Source organism: Aspergillus karnatakaensis, assembly GCF_047715665.1.
Source record: "Aspergillus karnatakaensis strain CBS 102800 unplaced genomic scaffold BJY04scaffold_35, whole genome shotgun sequence".
In the NCBI taxonomy this organism is placed as follows: Eukaryota; Fungi; Ascomycota; class Eurotiomycetes; order Eurotiales; family Aspergillaceae; genus Aspergillus; species Aspergillus karnatakaensis.
The window spans coordinates 207,645-228,015 of NW_027395747.1; the positions used below are offsets into that span (position 1 = coordinate 207,645).

A 20,371-nucleotide genomic window follows, 5' to 3' on the forward strand; every position below is an offset into this window, starting at 1 on the left:
TGAGAGTCGGACAGTGCTTCTTGGGTTTCCTGGAGCCGATACACTTAATCTGCTTTCATATTAGCTAGATTCCCCTCGTTGGCCAAGAAGCCCGTTCCACCTACCACCGCTCCGATCTGTTTAAAATTTGTTCTTTGATTTGAGAACAGGGAATCTACAAGAATAACTGGATAAACGCAAAAGGATCCAATCATGGCTTTTGATTCAGGCTGGAATGCCCATCGTCGAGCTTTCGGTAGCATGAAGGAGAGAAGACCCTGTACAGTCTTGCGCCCGGGGAGGTTAAGCGCCCATGTTTGGCCTTGGCCCGTTCTAAAATAAAGCAACGAATCAAGGTAAAGATAGAACTAAGCTCGGAGAAGATGGAGAACAGTGGAGGAAAAGAAGAAGAAGCGAGAGCCAGTCGTTTGGCGCTGGCAGCCGACAAGTTTCATATCTCCCACGATCTTTCTTCCTCAACCACTCCATCTTCTTCTCCAACAACAAACCTGCAACAATCAATTCCCTCCTGGCGGAAATATTCTCTGCCTGACATGAAAAGATGCCGTATACCAGCGCTAAGAGTCTTTTGCCCTGAACAAAGGCAGCAAATCCCCTTGAAGCTGCTGCAACAGCTTCACAATGACCAGGAACTAGCGCCTAACGAGGAGCAACACAAGGAGCCCCTTCCAGCGCCAAAATGAATGGACTTCCTGTCTTAATGGGCTCTTGACCCCGTTTCAGGCCTATTTCAGCCTATTGTCCCAATTGTGGCTATCCTTGTCTGTTGATTCATCTAAACCTGCTCCTTGACGAGCTGCTCGTGTATCAGGTTGGATTAATAGCAAGCGCCCACCTGAGATGAATCAACCACCACCGATTGTCCTTTCCCTCCTCTCTCTTTACGCCTAACTTGGCTTCCTTCGTGGTTCTCTCTTTCTCTTCTTATCCCTCCCTATAGCTGTTGAACAAACATCTTGGTCCGCTGCTGGTCGGCTTGAGCCTCACCTTCCTTCTACTCTATCTTCTTCTTCAAATCGAATACTTACGGACTTCAAATACTGATAGAACTCGCATTCTACTACCACCCACTACATCTATTTCTTTCTGTTTCGTTTCGACAATATCGCAAGTATGATGGCCTCCTTGAAGGAGTCCCTGGCTGGTCCGGGTTATGTGATTCTCAACGCCATCCGCGCTATAAACATCGTCGTCTTTCTCGATATGATCGCAGCGCATGTGGTCATGCTAGTCAAAATCGATCTCTTGACGAGCTTCTTCTTCTTCCAGGCTGTTTCGCATGCTGTAGCAATTGGAGTATGCAGTGGGTACCCCCGCATTCTTTCTCAGAGACACACTCTAATAGAAACAGTCTTCCTCATAGTCTCCGAACTCCCCTTCTTCCGCGACTACTTTGACCGCCACTGGCCGTCTCTCGGCGAGGACTCTGGCTTTATCACACTTGCCTCTGCAATGTTGATACTCGGGATCGGAGCCCTAGGCGACCTCAATACCCCAGCCACAAGCCAGGAGGAACTAGGTCTCATATTTTGGCGGATCATAATCTCAGCCGGTATCCTCGCTCTAGTCGTGAGCGTCCTAAACGTTATTGCCGTAAGCCACCTGAACCTGCACTCCATGAATACACCTAGCTAACCATGTTTCAGAATTTCGCCTTCGCAGACCGCGACATCGGCGTCAGTGCCCGCCACGTCCGCATCTACGGCGCCGTCGCGCCGCAAAAAGTCGCCTCTCGAACAGGCAGTCAGCGCTCCTTTCAACTCAGCTATAAAAGAGAGGAAACACTTCCGTCATATAGCACGGCGAGTCCGATCCGGCGCACCTCTTCGATTGCGAGCAATACAGGGAGATTTCCCGTGAAGATTTCGCCCCCGCTCAATCCGATGCGGATGCCGAGCAATGCGAATGCTCCTGGGTATGCGGCAAGCTCGAAGTACTCGCGGGATTCGATGGGCGTTGCTGTGCCAGATTTGGCGGCGCATCCGGCTATGCAGGGAGGTCATATTTAAACTCTCCATGAGTGAGCCGAGAGGTGGCTCCTGGGCCCAGATGGACAATGGCTGAGAAAATCTCCAGTCGTATACTGGAGTCGCTCACGTTGAAAAGGCTCGACGACGTGAGAAACGAACTGGTGTTGGCATATAATGATATTAGCGATTGCAGGATTATTTGGCTTCTCTTTTCTTATTTTGTTCATGAACTTATTGTCCTCAGATATCCCTCTTTATTGCAGTTCTTGTTGTCTCTTTCTTCCTTTTTATGCATACTGCATGTAACAAAAGTGAAATGATAATGAATACGTTCTTAACAACTTCCGGCAACACACCTACCCTAAAAGCTCTCACAGCATCGGGTCTTCTATACATCAGGCAATCCATCGATTTGATAACCTTTCCTACCTCTTGGATATTCGGTTCACATGCTCCACAGAAGCAGCATCGGACTTGACGCCAACCAATCTCGCCTCTTTGAACCTCCTCTGAATTTCCTCGTCCTCCCGCTGGATAAACTTCAATGGCCTCTTCGTCGAGATAGCATCAGGGTCACCGGTGACGATCAACGGCGGATTTGAGCGGTAATAGGTATCTATATCCTCGAGTGTTCGGTTTGCTGTAGGAGAACGACAGTATTAGCTTATAAGTACTACAAAGGTCACAGTGACTGGATTTATAGTGTTCTGATAAGGGTAGAGTATGTGACTAATGTGAGAAGCCAACGAACCTGTCTCTGGGTATAGGAAGTAGATAATGGGTAAGAAGGCTGCGTTGAGGACAGTCCAAACAATCCAGAAGCGCCAGCCGATGTTTTGGATCCCAATTGGGGTGATTTCGACGATGGCGAAGTTTGTTATCCTGTTTGATGCTTGGTTAGTGCGTCTTTGCGTTTCTTTTCTGTTTTTTTTGCCAGGGAATGAGTGAAAGGGAGATAACATACCAGTTTGTCGCTGTTGCGACGGCAGCTCCCTTCGTCCGCATGGGCAACGAGTTGATCTCGGTAGGGTATAGCCAGGGTACACCTAGCATGCCAATACCAAAGGCAACGTGGTAGAGGAAGAAGAAAGCTACCGAGGCGGTGCCGTATACCCTATCTTCTGTTGCGAAGCGGAGGAGTATTGTTATGATGAGGAAGGAAAGAAATTGGCCAGAGCCGGAGAGAAGCATGAGGCCTCGGCGGCCGAAACGTTCAATCATGGTCACGGCGACGCAGGAGAAAATGAAGTATGAGGTTGCGTTGCAAGCTGTGAGGAGGCGAGACATGGAGTTTGAAAAACCGACGGAGTTTATTAGAACAAGAGGTAGGTAGTAACTCATGATGTTAATCCCTAGGATAGTGGCTGTCAGCAGCTGAAATGGCAGGCAACGGCACTTGTGCGAAGGACGAACCTTGAAATTGCTGGATTGCCTGTGTGCTTGCTCCCAAGAGTAGCCGGCGAAGGGTCTTTGTGCCGTCCGACTTATTGCGGCGTAGAAGGTCTCGCCATCTAATAGCGTTCTCGCGCTCGTACGCGATGCTGTACTTGATTTCGTCGTATTGAGTCTTGACATAAGGATCATCGATGGTCAGTGCCTCAATGCACGCAAGCACCTCAAGACCTTCTTCGTCATGGCCATGGGACAAAAGCCACCTGTATCAGTTAGAAATAGAGTTCAAATGCGCACAGCAAGGCATCGCTGACCTCGGAGACTCTGGAAGCCACGGAATTGTGGCAAAAAGGACAATGATAAAGACAAGCTGCAGAGCGATAGGTAGTCTCCATGCAATGGATCCTTCGCGAAAGGATAGGCCATAGTTTATCCAATTTACCATGCAATAGCCGCCAACATTCAACCCCAGCTCGAAAATAACCAGCTTTCCTCTCCATTTTGACTGTGTTGTCTCAGTCTGCCAGACCGGTGCTGTAGCGGTACTAAGGCCGTTTCCAATACTATTTTTGTTAGCAGTATATACGCGCGGAGTGTATATTACTTGCCCTAGAACCACCCGGCCAACGAACATCTGAGCCAAACTGTAAGAAGACGCCTTGAGCACAGTCCCAATAGCCATGATTGTACACCCGAGGAGAATACTCCTTTTCCGTCCCAATCGTTCACCTGCAGTAAATGCGATCATGGCCCCGAAGAAACAGCCAACATCGTAGATAGCAGTAACAGTTGAAAGGATCGTTGTTTTTGTAGATCCGACAAGGTCATGTATCTGGAGAAAATCGGGCGTTACAACCACGCCACCTAAGCCACCGTGGGTCAGTTCATGAGAGGAAATAGGTCAGGTATCAATCGTACTAAAGACACCTTGATCGTACCCGAACAAGGTCATATCAGTAGCACATGCAAGCTGGAATACATCTTATTAGTATCCTCTTCATCTAACAGTTCCCAAGGACTTCAGCTGACCGAAACCCAGAAAGTGAGCCATCCGCCAGTGAGCCCAAAGTATTGCTTCTTCGTCAATGCCATTGTATCAAATGCAAGTCAAGTGTTATGCTCAGTAGGTGTAGTAATGATATCTTGAGACGGAGGAGCCATGTCCGCGGATCGAGGGGCACTATATAGATAGCACTGTTGTGAGAGCACAATTCATCCCGTACAACCCCAGACTCCAAAAGTTCCACTCTTCTGAGCCCCGGACGGGGTACGGGTAATGCTAACCCATATCTTGAGCAATGGAGTCACCTCTGGCACTCGCCTTTCCCGGAGGTCATCCAATCGCCAGCGTGAGGTAAAGGCATACGGAACGCCAAGCAGGTGATGGGCTCGATTGAAGCTGCGCCATTTTCCATAGCACGGTGTGGTTCCTTGAAAGTCTGAACAGCTTGGTTCCCTAGCTCAGTCGAGACCACCGAAGGTCCAATCACGGGGGAAACGCCGTAGATAGTGCCTGGGTCCGTCAACTTTGGAAAGCTCCGCTATGTCCTCGGCGAACCTCCGTCTACTCTCGGGTTGCCGGCAAATTCTGCATAGGTGTCGAAGCCGAAGTTGGATGTGGGGAAGGGACCAGGTGAATCTTGGAAAATTACAAGCAAAACAAATCATACTGTGGCGGTGGCAGGAATAATATGCGAGAGTATCCATGAATAGGGTAGGTAGCAATATTTGTTGCGAGTAAGAGGAAGTAGGACGCGATGTTTGGAGGGAGATGTGTACCAAAGGTAGCACATGATATCTCTCCCCTTTGTACTCTCTCGACCAACACAAGACACAGGCCTACTCACGACACACGACCTTCGTCTAAGGCTACAATTCTTGGCTCAGTCTACTAATGACCGTCACGATTGAGTTCTCTTAAATGGGAAAAGTGCATTTTATTCGTCTAATCATCCAGGATCTGCACCTTGATAGCCCTTGCAGCAGGGTTGCTTGCTGTGGCGAATGCTTCAAGCCCATCCTCCAATTTATATCGATGAGACACTAATGGCTTTAGGTCGATCAGACCTGTATCAACCAAGTTGATGGCTTTGGGGTAGATATCGTGGTAGCGGTATTGGAATCGCAGGTCGATCTCCTTGGCCGACATGTGCATGAAGGGGATGTTCTGGAAGTCTTTGCCAACGCCGATGACGAACACCATGCCTCCAAATCGAGTGGCCTATTGACGCGTCAGTCTACGAAGCTACCTCCTTCTGGGGTTGACTCACGTATATTCCGGCATGGACACTGCTCTCCACTCCTGTACATTCGAGGACTAGCTTCGCCTCTTGCCCGAGTTCTTTTACTATACGTTCTCCAAGCGCTTCCGAAGTCTCCTTCTTCTGTACAGCCACCGTTCGGACTCGAGGAACGAGCTCTTTTGCCTTTGCAAGGCGGTTCTCATCAATATCAGTAATGACTATCGGGGCCGCGCCTGCTGCGTTTGCCGCCAACAGAGTGACAAGTCCAATGGGCCCAGCACCGCAAATGACCAACGGATCAGCTAGGCGTAATCCCGATCGGTCTATGCCGGCCAAGGCGACTGTGAGAGGCTCAAGCAGCGCACCTTCCTCGAAGGTTACGTGGTCAGGCAGGCGATGGAGCCACGCCTCTGGGTGCGCATGGTATCTTCGGAGTGTACCATGGTGGGGCGGCGTAGAGAAGAAGACCACCTCCGGGCAAGCGTGATATTGGCCGGTGCGACAGAAGTCGCAAGTGGGTTTCGAGCACGGAACGCCACACTCGAGAGCTACCCGATCACCTGTTGTCCGTTAGTGATACGTCGTCTTGGCTGGGCGATATTCGTACCGGGCTTGAAGCGGGTGACGGCTTCCCCAACTTGCAAGACAACTCCGGCACTCTCGTGGCCGAGTCCGTTGTCTCCGGTCACAATCATCGGACCAATACGGCCATGCTTCCAGAAGTGAACATCTGATCCGCAGATGCCTGTCGCACGAACGTGGACTAGACATTCATCTGCAAGAAGCTTTGGAATCTCACATTCCACCACTCGGAGGTCATGTGAAGGGCTGGTGTGAACAGCAGTGTTCTGAGGCTTCTTCTGTAGAATGTCCATACTGATTGAGTAATGTAATGGGTGAGTATAGGCTGATGTTGTGTGGTCTTTCAATGTCCAAGAACTAATTATATATAGCACGGTACGAAGCGCTTGATAGGATTAGCAAAGCAGTACGGACCACTACCGAAACGCTAGAATGATTGTTCACACACAGATATTAGACAAGATTACTCACATATCTCGGGACTATATCCATCTCGCTTTGTCTCAACTGGCCCTCGGAGGTTTGGCCGCAGTCCACTATGTGCTATGTGGGATCGATTTCCATACGAGGATCCTACAGCCAAACTATGACGCAAACATAGGTCCAGACACGCAGGTCACGGGTGTAAGCACTGCACATGACCCTCGGTCTCGTGAATCGCCTGAAACCTCCACAGGGGCATCAAGCTAGCTATATTTGTGCGGGGATAACCCCGAATGTTGACTCGGTCCTATCCCCGGCCGAGCCTGTGTGGTCCTTCCGGTGGATGCTTTACCGGGACTCTGAGTCTGAACCATCCCGAGTCCCTCGGTTTCCCGGTGACGTACGCTGTATTAAACTTGAATTTCTGTTAATCATGGTCTCCGCTATCAATTAAAGCAGAAAGTCGGTAGATGGGAAGTCGCCATCGTTACCGGAGAGCTAGAGGGGCTGGGATTGTTTGAAGCTTAGTTGAAGGAGGGCGTAAGAGGACGGGTTGAGTCTCAAGGTGTATAACGAAGCTGACTGGCCCTCATGGGTCGCTTTCAATTACGCCTGGTCTACGGTGCCGGCGACGGAGACAACAGATCTCAGGAGGACGTGATGCTACATACCGACCCAAAGCTCATGGACGTCAATATCCCAATTTTTGCCATGATATATTTGCCGTGTAACATATAGTATACCATCCTAGGATTCTAAGATGAACAATTACAGCTATCTTGCCTATGGCAAACGCTAGCTTCTTCTGGCACCACTAGCGGAGAGATTTACCCCAGAACCAGACAGGGGGAATGATCGATTGCACAACCAGTGGATGCACCATAGCCTGCCTCATCTCGGAGAGTTCCCGGTGGTGCCCCAAGGCCGTGCGGAGCATCGTATATACCAAGAGCTCGGTGCTAGCTCCGCCGATAGAATCATAGCGTCATCGCATCTTCGTGCTGGCTCTCTTTCAATCTTCCGCAAGGATTCCTCTGTTTCTCGGGAAATCCAGAAAAACCGACATTTCGAGAACCTTAAACACTTGAACTATGGAAGAAGCATGTACCACTACTATGAAGACGCCTTTAGTGAGTATTCCTAACACGACTAACTTGCTCAATGATAATCTAACCAAGTGTCCCAGCAAATCACCGAAAGTTAGACAAATAGGTTCGTTCGGTGCTCGGTCTCGTTCTTTAATCCAACATATATTACCATCTTTTTCGCTTCTTCCTCCCACTACCCTGCGCACCCTCTCACTCTGCCATGAGCTCTGACACTGAGCCGGACCACGACTCGGCTCCGAACAATATCGAGAATGGAAAACCTCGGGTTACGCGCAGTCGAGTCGCCTGCGACTGGTGCCACTCACATCACGCTCGATGCGATCGAGTATTCCCCTGCTCAAGATGTCTTCGCCATGGGACTCGATGCGAGGTTACCCGCAAACGAAGAAAGAGAGGACGCCCAAGAGAAGACGGCTTTCCGAAGATAGATGAGTTTGCGGAAATCAATGGCTTCTCCACCACAGACGCTCTGTCGCTAAATTCATTGCCAACGCCTCCATCGACAGTATCAAGTGTGCACTTGCCAGAAAGCGCCGGTGACTACCCTTTCAGACTCGATATGACTGGGTTGAGCCCAAGAATAGAAGATTTACCACCGCTAGATCATATTCCATGGCCGATACAAAAGCACCATACACAGGGTGACTCTCCAGAAGATTTCTTATTGACACAGAGCATACCCTCATCTCTGGATGATCTTCCGCCTCTTGCGGACCTAGGCGATGCTTCGTTTCCACTGGATCTTTTAGACCTTGATCATTTTATCGAGCACAACGCTTTTACCCCTCCTGATTCTGAGATCGAAAGTACTCCTACACATAGTGCTACGGAATCTTCTTTGAGGTACCGAGTACTTCAGCCGCTGATGCCTTTTATTGAGCACATGATTCCCCCAGGTGTTGCGTGTGGCCTCCTCGATCTTTATTTCACAAGTGCCTACCCCACGCATATGCATCCCATCTGCCAGCATGTGCACTGCTATGTTTTAAGGAAAGCATCACTCATCCAGAATGACCATCGTGTTTGCAGTCCAGCGCTTCTCGCAAGCATCTTATGGGTAGCCTCCGCCGACGATATCGCGCTATCCCTACCGATATACGCTCTCGGTAGAAAGAATATCCGTCGCTTCCTTTGTTCACTCACCCTTGACCTACTCAAAGCACAAACACACAAGCCTTTTGGGCCACAGGTCAAGACTTCTCTGAGTGAGACTCTATACCCTTCAAGTGCTGACAACCTTGAGAAATCCGGACATCCGCGCTCGACGGGAGCGAGTAATGCTCCTGACTTAGAGCTCGCTACCGGCTCTTTGGATGATATTATCACATATATTCACATTGCCTCCATTATATCAACTAGCGAGCACAAAAATATCAGCACCAGGTGGTAAGATGCCTCTAACCTGCGCTAGAGATTTTATAGGCTGAATTCGGACTTTTAGGTGGTATGCAGCTTTTACAATGGCCCGAGAACTCAATTTGAACCGCGAGATAGAAATCCCCCGAGCGACGGACAATCAAGATGGACCTTTGGCCTTTGGCGGCAATCCAGGCTCTACCCCCGGCCAACCCCTAGACTGTGTATGCTCAGAGCAGTACGGTTCAGCTTGTCACATTACCGAACAACAACGCGAGGAACGCCGCAGGATCTGGTGGCTCCTGTACATGATGGATCGCCATCTGGCATTGTATCACAATCGCCCACTAATGCTTCTCGATTCCGAGAGCATAGACTTACTCCTCCCACTTGACGAAAACTCCTGGCAGAATGGAGAGCTTCACAGTAACATTTCTGCTTCTAATGGTCCGCGGTGTTGGATGTCCGGCCGGGATAACGAGCGTCGCGCATTTCCAGACGTCCCATTCAGTGGCCCATCTATCTTTGGCTTCTACCTGCCTTTGATGGTTATTATGGGTCAATTGATTGATCTTTACGAAATCAGAAACCACCCTTTTCTGGGGCCAGGTGTCTGCAAAAAAGAGACATGGGCCACTCAACTACAAGGAGTGTATCGTCAGCTACTCAAATACGAAGCCAGCCTGAACGTTTTCTGTGCAAATACTCTTCCAGCGTCAACGCTTTCACCTTCGGCCAATTCCTCTACAATAAGTCAGGAATACTCTTGGGTTATACAAACAGCTGCCGCCTACGCATCCTACTACATTCACTTATTTCGCATTCTTCTGAATGGAAAGTGGGACCCGGTGTCGCTTACTGAGGACAGATATCTCTGGGCTTCTTCTCCGAGCCTCACATTCGCTATACCTCACGCACTAAGAGCTGCCAACTCGGTCCGGCAGATATTGAAATTTGACCCCGATGTACGATTTATGCCAGACTTCTTCGGTGTGCATCTCCTTCAAGGGAGTTTTCGATTCCTATTCATCGTTGAGAGTTTGAAGGACCAAGCAGGAGAACCATTCCTGAGTGCCTACGAAGCCATGCTACGTGCTTTAGAATCGTGTTTTGTTACATTGGGGACCGAATGCCAAAGATCCTTTTGTCAAGTGATGAGGAGTGCTGTGGCACAAGCACGCGGGCGCCCTGTCAACTACTGTGACGTTCAGCGACGACATAGGGCCACCTTGGCGCTCTACAGATCGACAAATGCGAACTCAGGACTGGTACTTTGAAATCACTGCCTGGAACTTTCTCTCATTAACACTGTGGACACAATGTGACGATGCTGCCCCACGGCAAGCGGGGTGGCGCTCTATACTTCGGACACTCGCCGACAGTCGATCCACCCTCGGAGGAAACGCCGTGATTGGACAATCCCACCTTTCGAAGGCATGAACTCTAGGTGTTCCAAATTGCCAATCTCCCGCCCTCTGTGCTCTTCGCCGTTTTGCCTTGCTTGCGAAGACTGAAATCTGCGCGCCGTGGAAGACGCCTACTGAGTCTGAGGGAGAACCAACTTCGAGGTAGCGTCCTGGGAAGCAACATTTACCGCGATTATCTTCTGAATAGCTTCCGCATTGTTGGAACAGCGTGAAGTTGACAGCCCGAGGAACGATGGAAGGAGAGTTCCTACCTCTACTTGCGAATCCTCTCCCAGCAACCTCACCCGATTGAGTTATTTCACAATGGAAACAATATCCCGATCACGACATATTCTCCGCAAATCATTTGCCTGCGATGAGTGCAAGCGACGCAAGATACGCTGCTCCGGCGATGAAAACTGCGTCACTTGTATGCGGGACGGAAAGTCATGTCGGTACTCGTCACCATCGCACCAACTTTCGAAACTGCAAAGGTATTCTCTTACATATCTTTTGTAGTGTCAATGAGTACACACTTATATGCTTCATGTAGGCGCCTTCAAGAAAGCGAGCGCCTGATCCACGATATGGAGAAGGCCTGGACGGCTTATATGCCTTCGGTTGACCTCAAGGAGGCTCTTCGCACCATCCGCTCGCAAGATGATTCGGTCTCAGCCGTTCCGAAGAAGAACAAGCTGCATCATGACTTGACACATTCTACTGAACAGCCACCCACCAGCATCGCTGAGCACAGCAACGCCGAAGATTACGAATTTGACGAGTCGCAAGACTTTGACAACTCTACCGATGGCATGGGTTTCCTGACTATTGATCCTCATAAAGCTGGCTATACAGGCCCACAGTCTGGGGTTGCTGCTTTGAAGTTTCTGCAGAACCTACCGCTTTATATCCCTCTCGGCAGCTTCATTCCCGCCTCCTCCTTGGACGATGATGATATTTCGACTTCGGCTCTACCAAGAAAGCAAGCCGAGGTGGCCCGCTACCTTGATGATTACTTCACTTTCTACCATCCTGCGTATCCTATACTCCATGAAGGGACTTTTCGAGCACGAGTATCGGGTGAGTGCTTAAAACCAGCCACCCATATCCCTTCTGACGGCTCCAGGTGCGCTAGCAAAACCTCATGATGGATCTTGGCCATTACTGTATAACATCGTGCTTGCCATCGGCGCATTTGTCGGAGACTCGAATGGGACGAAGACCGATATCATGTTCTTCAAAGAGGCGCGAAAGCACCTTTCGATGGACGTGCTGGAGAAAGGGTCTCTCAGCTATGTTCAGGCGATTGTCCTCATGGCGAACTATCTGCAGAAACGAAACAAACCTAATGCTGCATTTATTTTGGTAGGCATAGGTTTCAGTATGGCCCTTGCCATTGGCTTGCATCGAGAGTTTGGCATGCCTAGTACCTCGCCCTTCACGATGGAGGTTCGCCGACGAGTGTGGTGGACACTTTTTATCTTTGTCTCTGGAGTTCAGTTGATTCTAGGCCGTCCCGCGGTCTCACTTGTTGGAGTCAATGTTCGACTTCCGGCTAATGTGGACGACCATGATCTCGCTGTGGACATGGAGGAGCTCCCTGAAAGCCAAAATGGGCCAACCATCACTTCCTGTCTGATTGAGCAGGTCAAGCTGGCCAAGATTGCAAATGCCATTCAAGTCGAGCTGCTCACACATCATCTTCTGAACTCCGCCAAAGCTCAAGATCTGGAACAGCGCATTTCGTCCTGGTACCATGACCTTCCACCTCACTTCAACACGGACGTGCATCTCGAGCCACACTTCGATATACCAAGACGAGTTGTTCTCTGGAGGTCCTATCATCTGCGTATCGTCATCAACCGGCCATTCCTTTTCCAAAATATCACATCCAAATCCGAGCTCGACACATCCGCTGGTCCTATTGCTTCTTGCCTCGCAGCTGCAGACACGTGCGTCACTTGTATCTGTGGCTTCCTTGAATCTACACATCTACGACAGCGCGGTCTTACCTGGTACGCGACCTGCTGGCTCTTAACCGCAAGCTTTGTCCAGGCGACATGCTACGTATATGAGCCGACGCATGCCCTTGCAGAATCCTGGCGGTGCCACATCCAACGTGCGGTTGATTGCTTAGGAAGCCTCGGGTCTTCTCATGACATGGCCCTCCGCGCAAGGGCCGTACTCCAGAAAGTCCTCGGTAAGCTTCTACGAGATTCCCTAGAACATTGGCCGAGTACTGACCCACATTAATATGTAGAACACGGCCATGAACGAGCCTCTCCTGGTAGTTTTGATCCATTCTCGCTGACACAGATGGCTGGCCCTCTTCGTCCACCATGGTCTCCGTCGGCTTGGGGCGAGAATCCCGCCTTATATAATCCTCTTGCTCAGAGTTACGGAAACAACTTCCGATACATGCAGGGATCGTTGGGAGCGGAGTTTTTGGATGCTGCTGGCGGATTGATGATCCAGAATCTGTTTGGTGGATCAGAAGGGCCTCAGAATAGTTCGTGGACGCCGGGTTAAGCCGACCATCGGCATTCATCTAGTCGCTCCGGCATCACAATATAGAAATCAAGGTCTATACAACCTTAGTAAACTTGATCAAGCAAAAACCACTGTATCACGGGTGTCCCTCGGTAAAGACACCCATCCCGTGACTTGGCGATAAATCTGCTGCCTGAGGCCACAATTGGCTGCTTTGTAGAAGTTCATGACAACTAAACCTTGCCAAAGACAAACCACACTCTCAGATTGAGCACAATTAAAGCTAGGAGATGGCCGAACTAAACATCTCCTGGGGAACGTAAGTACTATCCGAACGCCTCCTGCCCTTCAGCCCTCTAGCCTACTTTCTCATGCTCCCTGAAAACTAACCGCCGCGGAGTACAGCATCCAGAGTCTCGCGCTCATCTTCGCCCCGATTGTCCTCCCCCGAGTCCTCAACTTTATCCGCTATGTCAGAGTCGCGTTAACGTCACGGCCGAGTCCGCGACCACTTCCTGTGAAAGCATCCCGCGCCCTTAATGTCCTCTTCGTCTCTATCCTTGTGTTCCTCCTTCTCAGTCACCCCTCGAACCCGTGGAGCTCCGGTGCCAGTATCTTCTCGCTTACGCGCTCACGCATCAACACACCGCTCGAGACAGTATTTTCACGGCTTGCAAGACTACGAGATCTCACAGAGGCGGATACCCTGCTTCGGGCGAAGCTTGTCTCGAAAGATGCGAGAAGGATCTACCTCCGGTTTGGGGAGCGGGCGTTGACGGGATGCCAATTCTGCAAGCTGGATAACCCGAATACCTACGCACTGTTCTATTACCCTATGAACTCTATGGTTCCGCATCTACTGCATATGGGTGTTGTTGGATTGGCGACATCTACAACTTTCGCCGGCAGAGAAGCAGCACGGTGGCGCACGCGGTTCACAATTGCGGGCTTGCTCCTCGCTGCCGTGGATCTGTGGATCGTGTTCATGTTTGACCCGATTAAGAACGGTTCGAATGCCGTGCGGGACAGCGTTGCTGTTCCCACGGCTGTGTTTGAGAAGATGGCTATAGCGCGCCCGCTTTCGCTCGCCGTCTTTGATGTCGTGCTGGCGGGGTTCATCTACGTCTCTGCTACGAACCGGTGGTTCTTTACGCCGCCGTCGCAGGCGGAGGAGGTCGATCGGGTGGTGTCGGCGTCGCTGGCGGCGTTGACTGGTGCGAGCTCGAAGCTACATGCTGCGAGTGTGACGAGGAATGCGGTGGTGAGGGATAAGGTGCTGAAGGATCGGGACGATGAGTACTGGCGCACGGTGGTCGCGTTGGATGCGGAGGGGATTTCGCGGGCGCCGGCAAGCATTTGGGAGGAGGAAGAGGTGGTTCGGGCGATGTCGCGGGCGATGGCGGGACAAGGAGGAGTTGATCTGGCGAAGCTGGGAGTCAGTGCGGCAGAGTATGTGAATGGGGTGACGGCGGGGTTGGACGGGCGCCGGTTGGAAGATAGTTCGTAGGCGTAGCTATATTTCAAGAGATAAATTTCGGTTCATGCATGCATCCTCATGAAGACAGAAGGGGGTCAGGCGACCGAAGAGATCGTTCGTACAAGAACCAGAAGCAGTCAACGACAGCCTCTAGCGAGGGCTTGTGAAGCGGAGCACAGATGTAATTGGGGGGAAGTGGAGGGCCACTGGACGGGGAGAGGAGGGGAGGCGGTGTGTTGCGGGACCTGTTGAGGCCAGCCAATTTGTATCCAGGCACCCTGTACCGGTAACTGACTAGAACCAGAGCCAGAGCTGTCCCTCTTCGAGTCTCCTAAGCTCAACCTAATTTTTGTTTTGCTTTCCCCCTCTCTGTTCTATAGCTCAATTCCTTTAAACTGTTCTTTCCGAGGAACCTTCGCCCTTGCTTCTCCTTGCTCGTTTCGTCTCTCTCTTCCCCTCCGCGAGGTGAAACAAGGACGGGCGGTTTCTCTTCCCCAACCACCATCCCGTGCCGCGGATCCCAAGCTATTGCTTGCGTACACTCCGTACACAACCACCACCACAACCACAAACCACCCACACAGGCCAGCACGAGAGCTGTTTCGAACTCCGGGATTTTTATCGTGGTCCAGAACCACGTTTCGCTCGTTAAAATCAGCTTTGTGATCTGTGATCACTAAACCCATCGTTTTGGTGTTTCGGTCTTTTTCGTTGAATCCGCACCGCTGGCCACATCCCCTTGCACGAAATCGATTTTCGGCCGCTCCGAGAATTTGGCGTCCCCGGCATTATCACTCTCGCTATGGCTGTAGACACATCGCCTCCGCCCTTGTCGGTTACGGAGCTCAATGCCTGCGTTTCGCCCTCTGCGCAGCGCCCAGTTAAAGTTACAACCTTTCGAGAATGGGTGGTCTCGAACCAGATCGGTATGCATGAACACGAAAATTCGCAGCTTCAGAACTTTCTATGCGTTTTGGCTGTTGAATAGGACTACGGTATGCTAATCGGAGATTCTATCATAGGAATATCGTTGACGACCCTCTCCATGCTCCTTGCTGTCCACCACCTCTACCCTTCCCTCGCCCCGTATACTACGCCGTTCTTCCAACTCTCGTACTACCAACCGTCTCAAGGGGTGTACATACAAGGAAAGGATGATATCTACTTCGTCGTTAGCTCCATTTTTGCCTTCACCGCTATCCGTGCCATGGCGATTGAATGGGTTTTCCTACCGAGTGCGCAATGGTTGGGGCTGAAGAGGAAGGCATCGGTTCGGCTGGCAGAACAGGCGTGGATGTGGATATACTATGCGTTTTTCTGGACATTTGGAATGGTTTGTTATGCTTCCCTAACTTGAGGGAGCGCAACTAACTTTGGGCAGTATATCTGGTCGCAATCGAACTACTGGATGGACTTCAAGGCTATCTGGGCCGAGTGGCCTGCGCGTGGAGTTACGGGCTCGATGAAGTGGTACCTCCTGGCGCAACTTGCGTTCTGGATCCAGCAAATTTTCGTTATAAACATTGAGGAGCCAAGGAAGGATCACTACCAGATGTTGACACATCATTTCATTACCAGCACTCTTCTCGCTTCGGCCTACATTTACAGCTTCTACAATGTCTCGAACGTGGTGCTGAGTCTGATGGATGTTGTGGACCTTCTGCTGCCGGTAGGTAATGCTCTTGTTAGAGCCAAACTGCGTGCTAACCCTAATAGACTGCCAAAATCCTCAAGTACATAGGTTTCGAGTTAAGCTGCAACATCGCCTTTGGGGTAATGATGGTCGTCTGGGCAGTTTCGCGCCACATATCCTACCCTCTCCTTCTTTGGTCTATTTTCAAGGACGTCCCCGACGCTATGCCCTACGGCTGCTACTCCGGCACCACCGCCGAGATGATTTCCACGAACGGGTACCCCGATAAAATCACGCACCTTTTTTATCCATTCCTCGATCTCGACGGTCCCATCTGCATGAACCGCACAATCAAGTGGATTTTCTTGTCATTCCTGCTAGCTCTGCAGGTGCTCTCGATCATCTGGTTTACCATGGTCATCCGCGTCGCCGTCGGCGTCCTCCGCACCGGTAACGCCGAAGACAGCCGCAGCGACGACGAGGAGGAGGAAGAGTTAGATATCGATTCTCTGCCCAAAGACGCCCCCAACGGCAGCGCCGTCTCCGCGGATGTCTCCAGCGCCGAATTTCGGCGGTCCAATGGGCCTTCATCCGCTCGGCCTCGCCGGACCGATCGCAAGGCCTTGCTCGGGCGCATTGGATGTGATACGAGGACTTAGCATCTCGCTCATACTCGCCTAGATACACGCCTAGATACACGCCTTCAAGCTCTCGATGTCGAATATCGCACATCTGATGAACCGAAAATATGAATCCATGAAGCATATCCGTATCTAAATGCTGCTTGTTTTGAATGACATTGATTTGTTTGAACGTTTGATACCACGCATCCATATTTCATCTCGATTTTTTGTCTTTTATTCTCCCTTTCCTTGTTTCGAGGTTCCGCGTTCTCTTACTACCAGGTGGGCTGGTCTGGTCGATTCGGTTTTTTGTTCTATAGTTTTCGGGTTGTTTACTAGGGCTGTTTTTTTTTTTCTACCGAGAGATTTCTTATACCTAAGTCGTATGTTATCTGCTGAATTTGATTCATAAATACCCACATTGTTGAGGGTGCCATGCATGGCTCTGGTTGTCTATACTCACTGTATATATTAGTCCGATTCACGGGAAACCATGTTTAGATCGGATAGATGCAATGCAGCTGATCTCGGCTACCACACAACACCTACCTAGTGATGAAGAAGATAGTAGAATACCTGGGTACTCCCGCTTCAAATCATGATAGGAACCGAGCTATTATCGATCTATACCTCCATGTAACTAAACGGAAAACAAGCTCATAAGCACTAAAATGAATGGATCTAGCCCTAACCCCAAAATTCATCTGGGTTGGGGGATTACAGATATATTTTATCCGATTCCGGAGCGCCGTCTAGCCGCAACAACTGCTTACTATAACTATAGGATATGTTCTTGATCGGTTAATAACGGAGACGAGGTATCTCGTCCCTGGAGTACTTTGTTGACGGAATCGTTCCGCGGCATGGATTATGGCGACGACATTGGCTGCAGCTCCACAAAGCGATAGATCAAGCTGTACAGACGCAGTACGCACACGTATACGCATACGAAGCGGAAGATTGACCTATAACTATTGATGATCTTTGCTCATTTTTATATTGTAGCAGAAGCGTAGTGAAGGCTACGTTTTAGGAAATAATCCAAGGGAAAAAGTAAAAAAAGTTAGTTATAACGTCGTCGTGGTTAGCTAGTCGTTCCCACATCATATTCAAGAGACATTCGAAATACACGAAAGAAAGTGAAGTTGTATATACCAGTAGATCGGGATCTGTTTATGTGAGAATAGGAATGTTTGCGTCCCCCACCCCCATGTTCGTGAACTGTCCCGGTCCAGCTTCTATCTGTGCGGGAGTCCTCGAACCTAGTATTTCTCTGCGCATCTCGTTTTCGTCCCAGATATAGTCATTCTCGCGATTTGAGTCTCTCTTCTGCGCTCGAGCAGAGAGTGCCTCTTCGTCTACGAACTCCTCGGCAAGTGCGCATTCTTGTTGCGTGACTATGAAATCTGTAAGGACCTGTAGGAGGGTAATCCAGATCCGGCCGTTCTGCTTTAATTGGAGGTGCTTTGCGGTACGGACCATACGCGAGACGACCCAGCATCTTGCGCCAGAGTTCTTTTGTTCTTCCCCTGGGATGAAGCCGCCATTCTGAAGAAAGAGCCATAGGATGGAGGTGATACTGGGGTTCTCGTACGAATTTAGGGAGTCGACTTGACGTTCGAGCCAGTTGAGGTAGTAGTCGAAGGATGTGAAGGTGGTGTAACTGTGGTAGAGGGCGACGGCGAGGAAGAAGAGACATGTCATACAGGTATATTCGTCGATGAAGCCCGCGTCGCGTATTCCGTGGTCATAGTATGGGAGAACGGTGATGATGGAATGAAGTTTTGTGCCTGCTGTGAAGCTTTTCCGGCGAGGTGGTACTGTAGAAGACGCTAGTGTAGAAGGCGAATTTAAAGCAGTGCGCTCGAGCTCATGTAGGTGGCGGAAAAACCCAAGAAAATCTTCGCACGCGCGGAATTGCTCACAGAGGGCCTCTGTTTCTATATGTGTCCTCGGTTTATGAGGTATCGGAAGGTGGATGTCGGGTTTGAGAAAATCAAAACCAGTAGGTGCGGTGTCTGGGATGGCGCCAGTCCAGGGAAGCGCAGTGCCTACTATTGCGTTTGGGGCACAGCTGAAGTCCACCCTATTCATGGTAAGTAGGCCAGAAGTTATAAAGAATATGGTGGTGGTACCAATACAGAACTTTCCCTAAGAAAGGGCTGGTGGTATGCATGGCCTGCATCCCGCCTCGATTTCTAATCATGGAGGCGAGTGCCCCAAAATGCGTACGCTCGACTGATGCGTCCCTGGACCATTTCTTCGGACGTCAGAAATGCAACAACTGGGGCTAATCTATCATACCTCAATAACGGCCATTGTAGCCACTGCGTATATTGTTCCATCATTGCGGCCTTCAGCATCCTGTTTGATGCGCTCGTTCATCAATCGCAGCGCTCGCATCTTATGAGTAAGACTCTGAACTGAATCCTTCTTCCCTTCTACCCCTGCTCGATGTTTCGAAGCTATCGCGAGCATAGCCTGAAATGGAAGATCATCATGCAAAGCTAAATGGCGGAATATGTCCTTCATAGGGTTCAAGTCAATTGCAGCGGAGTCAATAAACTTATACATCATAGTCGGGTATGTCACAACGACTACCGACCGGTCAGCTTACTCAAACACGCTATAAGATGGATCCACTAACAATGTTGAATAAGTTCGTGGTCTACATCCGAAATAGGAATTGGATAAGAACTAAAAGGATCCCGGGCCGCATTGCGGTCAGGCACTATCGGTGGACTAGTGTGCTGAAACTTCGAAACAAGAGCAAAGCCAGTATCTTCGCGTTTGACCTTTGGAGCTTTCGGCAATGCTCGACGGGAGGGAACTTTGCCTTTTCCTTTCCCGCTACTATGCTGTTCCTCATCGGTAGGCGGAGAGCCTTTTTCCTGTGCGATAGAAACCCCATTTTGTGCATGACCCACCGGTTCGTCGCTTGGATGCGCAGACGATGAATCAGTAGCAAAACGGGCTGTCCAACCAGCAGCAGGCACACGGGCCGTTCCGAGACGCGCAATGCTGTCCAGTCGGCGCTGGTGCATATACTGACGCATAGCATGACGGCGGACCTGGCGGCGGGACTCGTTGTCATTCACGAGCACAAACTCAAAGCTCTTAGATTGCGAGGTCGATTGTGATTGCTGATTCGTTTTAGGTTTAGGGACAGCAGGAGCACTAATATCGGTAACTGACGACTCGCACGCCAACGAGACTCCTGAAACCGGGTTGTCGCTCAACAGAGACGGCTGCATGTCAGAACCATCGGACCACTCTTTCAACCTGGCATCCTTATCTCCCGCGCCCATCGTGTCATGATCGGGCCGCCAACCAGCTGCAGGACAGTGGCGACTATACCGACGAGGTGTGGAGAAAACTCAGTCGGGGGATAGGCGCTAGACAACCGAAAGCATCGCAGGCCGCCGGCGGGAAGCGTGATCTGGTGGAGTGGCTGGCGTATGGCGCAAGAATCGCTGATGCATGGACTTGGACTTGTTGATGAGAAATCAGATGAAGCAAGCAAGCCCAATGTTGGCAGTCTGTCCGATTTCCTTTTCTGGAGCTACCCCTCATTCTCCACGTGATGCTAGGATCGTGGTCGAATGTCTGACTCAGCTGTAAGAGTAACTCTGGGTCGCTCGTGGCTCGTGAAGCTTCAAAAGATGAA

The 20,371-nt window shown here is 50.4% G+C and overlaps 8 protein-coding genes across 8 annotated transcripts; 5 read left to right on the forward strand and 3 right to left on the reverse strand.

The window, feature by feature from the left end:
- Positions 1–469: 469 nt before the first annotated feature.
- On the forward strand, positions 470–2,711 carry BJY04DRAFT_192934 (uncharacterized protein). Its single transcript, XM_073711836.1, has 3 exons — positions 470–1,303; positions 1,352–1,593; positions 1,647–2,711. The coding sequence occupies exons 1-3, from the start codon at positions 1,114–1,116 to the stop codon at positions 2,007–2,009; spliced, it is 795 nt and encodes a 264-aa protein (XP_073569593.1). The 5' UTR covers positions 470–1,113; the 3' UTR covers positions 2,010–2,711.
- BJY04DRAFT_89490 (sugar porter family MFS transporter) lies at positions 2,343–4,638 on the reverse strand. The gene is made up of 8 exons (XM_073721256.1): positions 4,392–4,638; positions 4,281–4,332; positions 3,971–4,226; positions 3,677–3,925; positions 3,384–3,625; positions 2,935–3,322; positions 2,722–2,852; positions 2,343–2,610 (listed from the first exon to the last, which is right to left on the reverse strand). Exons 1-8 carry the CDS (start codon positions 4,452–4,454, stop codon positions 2,396–2,398), a joined length of 1,596 nt encoding a protein of 531 aa, XP_073569594.1. The 5' UTR covers positions 4,455–4,638; the 3' UTR covers positions 2,343–2,395.
- Positions 4,639–5,292: 654 nt separating this feature from the next.
- Positions 5,293–6,652, reverse strand: BJY04DRAFT_89550 (NAD(P)-dependent alcohol dehydrogenase). Its single transcript, XM_073721257.1, has 3 exons — positions 6,213–6,652; positions 5,633–6,165; positions 5,293–5,583 (listed from the first exon to the last, which is right to left on the reverse strand). Exons 1-3 carry the CDS (start codon positions 6,478–6,480, stop codon positions 5,308–5,310), a joined length of 1,077 nt encoding a protein of 358 aa, XP_073569595.1. The 5' UTR covers positions 6,481–6,652; the 3' UTR covers positions 5,293–5,307.
- A 1,266-nt stretch (positions 6,653–7,918) lies between these two features.
- On the forward strand, positions 7,919–10,352 carry BJY04DRAFT_228941 (transcription factor domain-containing protein; the record flags this gene model as incomplete). The annotated part of the gene is made up of 2 exons (XM_073718953.1): positions 7,919–9,105; positions 9,161–10,352. The coding sequence occupies 2 exons, from the start codon at positions 7,919–7,921 to the stop codon at positions 10,350–10,352; spliced, it is 2,379 nt and encodes a 792-aa protein (XP_073569596.1).
- Positions 10,353–10,805: 453 nt separating this feature from the next.
- BJY04DRAFT_219866 (putative C6 transcription factor) lies at positions 10,806–13,010 on the forward strand (the record flags this gene model as incomplete). Its single annotated transcript, XM_073716716.1, has 4 exons — positions 10,806–10,975; positions 11,035–11,561; positions 11,608–12,681; positions 12,742–13,010. The coding sequence occupies 4 exons, from the start codon at positions 10,806–10,808 to the stop codon at positions 13,008–13,010; spliced, it is 2,040 nt and encodes a 679-aa protein (XP_073569597.1).
- A 58-nt stretch (positions 13,011–13,068) lies between these two features.
- BJY04DRAFT_192951 (uncharacterized protein) lies at positions 13,069–14,774 on the forward strand. Its single transcript, XM_073711837.1, has 2 exons — positions 13,069–13,290; positions 13,377–14,774. The coding sequence occupies exons 1-2, from the start codon at positions 13,262–13,264 to the stop codon at positions 14,476–14,478; spliced, it is 1,131 nt and encodes a 376-aa protein (XP_073569598.1). The 5' UTR covers positions 13,069–13,261; the 3' UTR covers positions 14,479–14,774.
- Positions 14,775–15,102: 328 nt separating this feature from the next.
- BJY04DRAFT_89588 (putative longevity-assurance protein (LAC1)) lies at positions 15,103–16,839 on the forward strand. The gene is made up of 4 exons (XM_073721258.1): positions 15,103–15,374; positions 15,471–15,781; positions 15,830–16,117; positions 16,165–16,839. The coding sequence occupies exons 1-4, from the start codon at positions 15,251–15,253 to the stop codon at positions 16,738–16,740; spliced, it is 1,299 nt and encodes a 432-aa protein (XP_073569599.1). The 5' UTR covers positions 15,103–15,250; the 3' UTR covers positions 16,741–16,839.
- Positions 16,840–17,751: 912 nt separating this feature from the next.
- BJY04DRAFT_192953 (uncharacterized protein) lies at positions 17,752–20,368 on the reverse strand. The gene is made up of 4 exons (XM_073711838.1): positions 19,352–20,368; positions 19,009–19,301; positions 18,840–18,964; positions 17,752–18,790 (listed from the first exon to the last, which is right to left on the reverse strand). The coding sequence occupies exons 1-4, from the start codon at positions 20,010–20,012 to the stop codon at positions 17,878–17,880; spliced, it is 1,992 nt and encodes a 663-aa protein (XP_073569600.1). The 5' UTR covers positions 20,013–20,368; the 3' UTR covers positions 17,752–17,877.
- Positions 20,369–20,371: the final 3 nt, after the last annotated feature.

Excerpts from the sequence above, each read along its gene's own strand:
- BJY04DRAFT_192934 (XM_073711836.1), top strand. The coding sequence starts at position 1,114 with ATGATGGCCTCCTTGAAGGAGTCCCTGGCTGGTCCGGGTTATGTGATT. Across the intron at positions 1,304-1,351 it reads TGTAGCAATTGGAGTATGCA|TCTTCCTCATAGTCTCCGAA; the intron begins GTGGGTACCCCC and ends TAATAGAAACAG. Across the intron at positions 1,594-1,646 it reads GCGTCCTAAACGTTATTGCC|AATTTCGCCTTCGCAGACCG; the intron begins GTAAGCCACCTG and ends ACCATGTTTCAG.
- BJY04DRAFT_89490 (XM_073721256.1), bottom strand. The coding sequence starts at position 4,454 with ATGGCATTGACGAAGAAGCAATACTTTGGGCTCACTGGCGGATGGCTC. Across the intron at positions 4,333-4,391 it reads GGCTCACTTTCTGGGTTTCG|CTTGCATGTGCTACTGATAT; the intron begins GTCAGCTGAAGT and ends GATGTATTCCAG. Across the intron at positions 2,611-2,721 it reads CTTCCTATACCCAGAGACAG|CAAACCGAACACTCGAGGAT; the intron begins GTTCGTTGGCTT and ends GTTCTCCTACAG.
- BJY04DRAFT_89550 (XM_073721257.1), bottom strand. The coding sequence starts at position 6,480 with ATGGACATTCTACAGAAGAAGCCTCAGAACACTGCTGTTCACACCAGC. Across the intron at positions 6,166-6,212 it reads CGTCACCCGCTTCAAGCCCG|GTGATCGGGTAGCTCTCGAG; the intron begins GTACGAATATCG and ends AACGGACAACAG. Across the intron at positions 5,584-5,632 it reads GTGTCCATGCCGGAATATAC|GCCACTCGATTTGGAGGCAT; the intron begins GTGAGTCAACCC and ends ACGCGTCAATAG.
- BJY04DRAFT_192951 (XM_073711837.1), top strand. The coding sequence starts at position 13,262 with ATGGCCGAACTAAACATCTCCTGGGGAAC. Across the intron at positions 13,291-13,376 it reads CTAAACATCTCCTGGGGAAC|CATCCAGAGTCTCGCGCTCA; the intron begins GTAAGTACTATC and ends CGCGGAGTACAG.
- BJY04DRAFT_89588 (XM_073721258.1), top strand. The coding sequence starts at position 15,251 with ATGGCTGTAGACACATCGCCTCCGCCCTTGTCGGTTACGGAGCTCAAT. Across the intron at positions 15,375-15,470 it reads GGTGGTCTCGAACCAGATCG|GAATATCGTTGACGACCCTC; the intron begins GTATGCATGAAC and ends ATTCTATCATAG. Across the intron at positions 15,782-15,829 it reads TTTTCTGGACATTTGGAATG|TATATCTGGTCGCAATCGAA; the intron begins GTTTGTTATGCT and ends AACTTTGGGCAG.
- BJY04DRAFT_192953 (XM_073711838.1), bottom strand. The coding sequence starts at position 20,012 with ATGGGCGCGGGAGATAAGGATGCCAGGTTGAAAGAGTGGTCCGATGGT. Across the intron at positions 19,302-19,351 it reads CCACGAACTTATTCAACATT|TCGTTGTGACATACCCGACT; the intron begins GTTAGTGGATCC and ends ACCGGTCGGTAG. Across the intron at positions 18,791-18,839 it reads TTAGGGAAAGTTCTGTATTG|GGTGGACTTCAGCTGTGCCC; the intron begins GTACCACCACCA and ends TACCATGAATAG.